The sequence below is a fragment of the Miscanthus floridulus genome, chromosome 1 (assembly GCF_019320115.1).
Source record: "Miscanthus floridulus cultivar M001 chromosome 1, ASM1932011v1, whole genome shotgun sequence".
Lineage (NCBI taxonomy): Eukaryota > Viridiplantae > Streptophyta > Magnoliopsida > Poales > Poaceae > Miscanthus > Miscanthus floridulus.
This window is the reverse complement of record NC_089580.1, coordinates 31,202,882-31,209,815: the sequence shown is the minus strand read 5'-3', so window position 1 is coordinate 31,209,815 and position 6,934 is coordinate 31,202,882. Positions and strand designations below refer to the sequence as shown.

The window sequence follows — 6,934 nt, the reverse complement described above, 5'->3', positions numbered from 1 at the left end:
CTCATACGTAATCTAGGGAGTCAACTCCGCTCTTTATCTTTAGCTAGGATGGCTATATTTGGAGGTATAATTAAAGAAAATTGTTAAAGGGTATTTTATTATAAAAATATATATATTCCTACCAAGTAGAAAGGTTATAAAGAGACTTTTGGAGATGCTGTTAGCTAGAAAAATTCTGTGAATCAATGCGATTTAACACTTCCCTGTGAAATTCCATCCCGAGCAGAAGATATCTTGCCAAAAATGAAGATTTGAAGAAAAATATTCGATCAGCATTTCCACCAGCATTAACACACTGCTACATTACTCCATTTCCAGCAGCACCATTTTATGGCCTCCTAAAATTTTTCCCTTCCAATGGACGGAAATGAAAGTCAAAATAGCCAATAGACCCCAGGGGCCCCACCCAGGCGTCCAGGCCCCAGCCTTCCCACTGAATTAATAAAAATGAATTTTCAAATTTCCATTTTTTTAAAAAAGTCACGCGTGCGGCGCAGGCAGAGAGCGCAGCGACATGGGCCCGGTGTACAGTGTACTCGGGTCGGGCCGTCCTACCACCCCGACTCCGCTGACTACGTCCTGCCTGGCTGCCTTTTCTCTTCACTCTCCTTCCCTCGGCCTCCGCCTCCGCCCCCGTTTCTCCCCTCCATTTTAAATTTCAAACCCCTCCCACCTGCTTCCTCCTCCCCCTAAAACCTCCTCTCTCCTGCTGCCACGAGGCGCGGCTCAGCTCCTCCTCCTCGAAGCGGGCGCAATCCAGGCCGCGCGGCGCCGGCGGCGGAGGAGGAGGAGCGGGGGATGATGGGGTGCCTCTTCGGCTGCTTCCGAGCGTCCGGCGGCGACGGCGAGGCGAAGGGCGCCGGCGGCCAGCTCGCGCATCCGTCCCTGGGCCCCGCGACGACGACGAGCCACCAGGTTGGTCTACTTGCGCCGTGCTCGCGGAATCTACCGCGCCTTCGTCGCCGTGGACGAGGTCCGGATTTGTGTGTCAGTGGGGTGGAATGTGAGCCGCGGTTGGTTAACGCTGCCGGATTGTGTGGCTGTTCGTCAGGATGGCGCGGGCAGGAGGACTAGGCCGCCGTCGAGGAACGCGCTCTCCGCCGTGTTCCAGCGAGAAGGTGGCCGATATATTTTTTTTCAATCTGTTATCTGTCGTTCCGTACTGTCCTTTGCTCATCGTTGAGTTCAAATGGCGGCGATTGTTTGTGTTTTTATTATTTATTTGTTTATTTATTGGTGTTGCTGGCTTGTATTGTTTTGGTTCAGATGAGGGATCGAGGGTGACGCAGACGGCGAGCTCGTGGGCGGAGCAGAGTGGTGAGAGGAAGGGGATGGATCAGGAGCTTGAGCCCCAGGTACGGCCATTCTGAAAATCTGGATCGACGCTGATTTACCCCCTTTATCGTTTGTCATTGTCGTTCATTTCTCAATGCGCTTAGTTATCGATGCTGCTATCTCATGGTTTCAGTTCAGCTGAGTTTACTTGACTAAGACCAGCATGTGCAGTAGAGAATCCTTGGTTAACTATGGGTCCTGTTAACTTCCGTTTGTTGCTTCAATTCCTCATTATATGTGACATGTTCCTTCAAAGTGTTTACACACATGGAATGCTTGTGGTGTTACACGGACTGCTAATTTATATTCTGCCATGCTGATGAAGAGACAATGCAGCAGCCAGTTGGTGTTATATACACAATGCGTTTCTGTTTTTTTTTTAATCTAGCTGTTTCTCGAAGTCAACGATAACCATGTCATTTTCTCATATATATTGTTATGTGCAGTCTAGTTAAGCAATAGTAGCAGCATAACAGTGAGTTCTATTTGTTAGCTCATAGCATACACCACATGGTCTTGGGTGCTGCAGACTGATTTATCTCCATGATAACAGGCAAATATCCAAAAAAGCTGTGGTGCATTGCTGCAAACTACAAATGACATCCAAAGAGCGGTCAAAGATGCAGATTCAGTTCATCAGAAGGAAACACATTCAGGATGTCTTCCTGTTATGTCTGATGATCTACATATCATGGAAGTGACGAAGGTTGAGAACTGTGAAACTCCTTCAAGGTCTCATCAGAGCTCCACTGTACCAGATGCAATGAGGTATGCAAATTTTGTTCCTTTTCCTACTACTAGTAGGATGGCTGAAGTAAACTTACCATTCCTGCTTCTGAAGATGCTACGCTACTCTCCAACTCAGTTTCTCTATTGTAGTAAGTAGTACCTAAACTAGTTTAACATTTTGGGTGTCTGTGCGTCATCATTGCAGTTCTTCAAAAACAAATGTTGAGTTGCAGACTTCCGCTACTTCCCTTGCAAATAATGTGGAAGAGTCGACAAATGAGAACAATACTGAGGCTTGTGTGCAGGGTGAAAAACAACAACAAGCTCTGGATCTTGCTGAGAATTTTGAAGAATGTGGGGTTTCAAAAGAAGATTTCATTCACCCTGAAAAATTAGAGGATCCAAAGTGTGCAAAGAGTGACCATGTGGTCTCTATGGAAATTTCAATGTCTGATGAATGTTCTCTTTTCCAGAGCTCCGAGGGTTCTGTATCATCTTCTAATAAGATAACTGAGAGCATGAAGACAACATCTATGGAGAAGTCCCCAAAAACTGAGGCAACTATTCATGCCAACAGAAAGAAGCTATTGAAGAGCAACACTTCAGAAGTGGAGCTGCCAAGCTTAGCCCAATGGTTGAAGCCTCCAAATCGTAAGAAAGTATTCAGAGATGAGGTTGTGACAGGAGATGGATCTCATTCAGCTAAGAGTTCAGATGATGATAGGCCTATTATTGGAATGGTTGCAGCACACTGGAAAGATAAAGATCCAGAAAATTTTACCTCTAAATGGTGGGACGGAAATGGCATTCCCAATTCAACAAACAAGTATAAAGAAGTAAAGTCTGCCTCTATTTCTCTTGCTTTCTATTTACATTCAAGCAAATTGGACTTACCTAAAATAATTTATCATATGGGCAGGATCAGAAGGTGAGTTGGCATGTAACATCATTTGAGGAGAGGCTTGAGAAGGCTTTATCTGAAGAGAAGTTGCTCTCTGAAAGGTCTGTAGGTTTTTTTTGAACTTTACATTATATTTTATTATCACCAAATTATGTATAGCTCTAATGTCATAACTTTTTTCGCCAACTGCTGTAACAGGAACTGTTCAAGTGGAAAGACATCTCAGTTTTTGGGAGTGGAAGGCGAGGAGAGTGATACGGCTGAATCTAATCGTCTATATGCTACTGCTTATGCATGACAATTTTTCTTGCCATGAGTCACAGAAGCTTTCAGTATAATGGTTTTCTGCTATCACCCTCCTGATTGATGGCATTTGCACAGCCCTATTTCCCTCTGTCCTTTAGTAGGTAGCATCCGGATGTGATGTTTCAGTTTGTGCGTAACTCAATTGTTTAAGATATAATAACATTAATATTGTTGCTGCTGCGGTTCACAAATATTGTTGGTAGCTTCTATTGTTCAGTTTTGCTTGCACTGGTATCTGTTATTTATTGGGTTCCTGACTGAAAGGCACGCTTCATTCTACAATTCTAGTTGTCCCCCACAGCACCTTAGCCCACATACTGGAAATGAGCACATATTTCCAGTTTACCTTGACAAGTTGCAAACAAATTCTTGTGAACTCTGTCTGGCGGAAAATATTGTTTCTTGATTGTCACCTTTACACTTGAAAATATACCTTTTTGCCTAGTCTTGGGATTGATTATGTAGTTCTAGTCTAACACCTCTACCTTGGTCATTTTATTATCTTTGTATTCTGAACACTAAACCAAAAATATCTGGCTTCTTTGGTCAGAGAGGCCGTAAAATCAGGTTGTATGATTTACTAAAAAGAAATCAGGTTGTATGTCTTCTCGATTATCCAAACACATTGATAAGAACACATTAATACTATAGTCTCTCCTGATGGTTATTTGCCATGGGCAAAATGCTTCAATTGGCTCAATGTCTCCTGCTTGCGTTATTGCTGGTACTGTCTGTTGAATTCAAAGACGGTTGTTTTGTTGCCTAGGATACCACTTCAGCCTCCAGAATGGTGTCTACACCCATTCATGCTAGTGACGTAAGCTAGGTATTCACTTGTTCAGATGAGATGGATGAAAAAAAAGTAAATTTGTGTCCGCTTTCATGCTTCAAGTGGTTAAGAAATATTTGAATCAGCTTGGACCAATTCATTGGCTTGGGTGCAAGAGTCAAAGTAGGTGGTCAGCACAAGAAATGGTGAAACTGATTCCTCCTTTGTTTATGCCATCCAAATCACAGGTGTTTTATTTGTCCGCAAATGACAAACCTGTATCTCATCAGAATATCTAAACTGTGGACGCAAGCATGAATGGTCGATTGCTGATGCATCACGTGCGCAGCTTTGAGTAACTTGTGGGCATGAGATCAATCTAGGAGTGACAACATGGATGTCTAGGTTGTCTGTATCTTCAGCTCACTTATATCTGAAAGTGACTAGGAGTATATGAAAATAATAATACAGGTGTGCTACTTTTACGAGCAAAATGGTTGAGCTGTAGCCTTTCAATTGCTTGCCCAAAATCGTAGCCAAGTCACAAACTGTCACTTATTGCTTGCTTTGCTGCGTTAGTGACAAAGAAGGTTTCACAGAGAGCTCAATATGTGTCAAAGTCATGATTCGTGGCTGAAACATATGTTTATTTTGGTACTAATCTGTAGCCAGTGCACACACAAATCATACATTGGTCACAACACGTCCTGAATACACCCGATCAGGAAAATGAACACAAAAGGGTGGGGAGTTTTGGGCACATTGCCGGGCAAAATCTAACTGACTAGTGGCCTCATGGAGGAGCAGGCCCTGCATGCCAGTCTCTCATGCACCCTTGGTACCTGGGTCTCTCTACTCTGAAATTCTGAACTCTGAGCTCTGAACTTCCTATTGATCAAGCGTATCTACAGTCGTGAAGTACTGTTGGATCATTGACCTCCATGAACCTTGCAATCTCGTCCCAATACCCGTCCTTGTAGCACTGATCATTCGTCACGGCGGTGGCGGCGACGCTCTGATCGCTCTGATGGAACGCAATGGTCATCGCCGACGAATCGAGGAGCTGCGGTTTCTGCTCTATTGCTGCTGGCGCAGGGAAGCGGTTCAGCCACTGCCCCTGGAATTGCTGGGTGTGCACGCCCTCCCTGAAGAAGCTGCTGCTGCCAGTGACACTGACACCTCCTCCGTTCAGCATGCTGCCAATCCGATGCTGCCGGTGCAGGCCCGGAGCGGTGTCTGGCACCGGCAGGCAGTTCATGTACTCGTCCCCGCCGCCGTCGGACTCGAAGCTCCCCGTGTTGGAGCTGGACTCCGCCAGTATCGGCGGCGGAGCGTTGCTACCCGCCTGCTGCCTCCACGCCGGCTGCTGCTGCGGCTGCCTCTTGTAGGCGATGTTCCTCTTGAAGATCCTGCAGATGGTCCACACCTCCTGCGTTTTCAGACACCAGATCATGTCAGAATTGACAGTGCTGCGTTTTTTCACGTACGTGCTTCGGAATAATAATCTGTTTGTGGGAGTGCACCGTGACTTATATATGATTTCACACACGCGTGACGCATGGAAATCAACACAGTCTCGGTGGAATTGCAATTGATGCATTCATATTGGAAATGCCGTGTGAATTGAATTGGTGGAAATGGAGTATACATGACATGAGAGTGGAGCCGTGGAATGGATTTCACTTACAGCTTCTTGCATGCTCGGGGAGGCGTCGGTGGCGGCGGCGGCCGGCGGGAGGCGGAACTCGTGCATCATCCAGTCGGTCTTGGTGCCCTTGCCGGCGCTGCCGCGGTAGTACACGAGGGATTTCTTGAGCCCGATGGACTCGCCGGGGTTTGCGGTGGCGGCACTACCAGCGGCGGCGGCAGGGTAGATCGGCCGGTCGATGCCGGTGGCCTTCCAGAAGCCGGAGCCGGTGACCCTGTTGGGCCTGATGCTGTTCCGGTACTTCCTTCCTCTCAGGCAGAAGAAGTACCATTCCTTCTCTCCACCAACCGTGCTCGCCTCTGCATAATACTCCGTATTAATGATCAGTTCATTTACAAAGCACTCTCAGTTTAATTTCTACATACACATGCATCAATACTCCGTACAATTTACTCTCCGGTTCCTTAATCATTTAATTTACGGTATGAGATATATGATGGATCGCGTGCTAAGAATCTAAATTGGACTTCACATAAAAAAATAAAAAGATGAAATTTTGCATGTATATATGCATGAGCAATCAAGAACACTTACTAGGGAGGTCCCATGGATCATGCTTGTAGATGTCCATCTCCTTGATGATCTCCATGCTGAGCGGCTTCCTCGCCACCTTCCGGCGGAGGTAGAACGTGACGAGCTCCTCGTCGGTCGGGTGGAACCGGAACCCCGGGAGCACCACGTCATGTTCCTCTTCGTCTCCGGCTCCGGCGGCGATGAGCGCCTCTCCGTCTCTCTTCACCTTGTCCATGCTTATTACTTCTCTTCCAAACTCCTTGGCAACCATGATCAATCTTTCTACGTATAATATATTTTCCACCAGGAGTATCTATGTCCGATATATATGCTTGTATATATGTATGTTTCTTGATGCAGCTAGCGGTTTTCTAGATGGCCACTCAAGGAGATAAGGAGGAGTCACTGAGTCAGTAGTTGCTCTTGCTCATGCTCCTCCCATGTCTTATACTCCGTATTTATATAAAGGGTGTTGACATGGTCTTAAAAGGAGCGAGCGTCATTTATTTGGTCCAAGTCACTATGTTTGAATTGTACTACTTACCATCTTGACGAATATATCTTCAGAGGCTCTGACACTTTGTTACTATAGTCTCTGTTACTTTGCACAGGTTGGTTGTGGTTTGTTTCTTCCCCTTCTGAGCAGATGGAATGCTGGTTCTGGTTTTGTGTC

The 6,934-nt window shown here is 45.9% G+C and overlaps 2 protein-coding genes across 2 annotated transcripts; one reads left to right on the top strand and one right to left on the bottom strand.

The window, feature by feature from the left end:
- The first annotated feature begins 683 nt into the window (after nucleotides 1-683).
- On the top strand, nucleotides 684-3,447 carry LOC136477565 (protein JASON-like). The gene is made up of 7 exons (XM_066475773.1): nucleotides 684-915; nucleotides 1,052-1,118; nucleotides 1,267-1,355; nucleotides 1,889-2,103; nucleotides 2,270-2,900; nucleotides 2,984-3,066; nucleotides 3,164-3,447. The coding sequence occupies exons 1-7, from the start codon at nucleotides 799-801 to the stop codon at nucleotides 3,261-3,263; spliced, it is 1,302 nt and encodes a 433-aa protein (XP_066331870.1). The 5' UTR covers nucleotides 684-798; the 3' UTR covers nucleotides 3,264-3,447.
- A 1,223-nt stretch (nucleotides 3,448-4,670) lies between these two features.
- On the bottom strand, nucleotides 4,671-6,665 carry LOC136477557 (transcription factor JUNGBRUNNEN 1-like). Its single transcript, XM_066475762.1, has 3 exons — nucleotides 6,283-6,665; nucleotides 5,728-6,047; nucleotides 4,671-5,469 (listed from the first exon to the last, which is right to left on the bottom strand). The coding sequence occupies exons 1-3, from the start codon at nucleotides 6,530-6,532 to the stop codon at nucleotides 4,936-4,938; spliced, it is 1,104 nt and encodes a 367-aa protein (XP_066331859.1). The 5' UTR covers nucleotides 6,533-6,665; the 3' UTR covers nucleotides 4,671-4,935.
- Nucleotides 6,666-6,934: the final 269 nt, after the last annotated feature.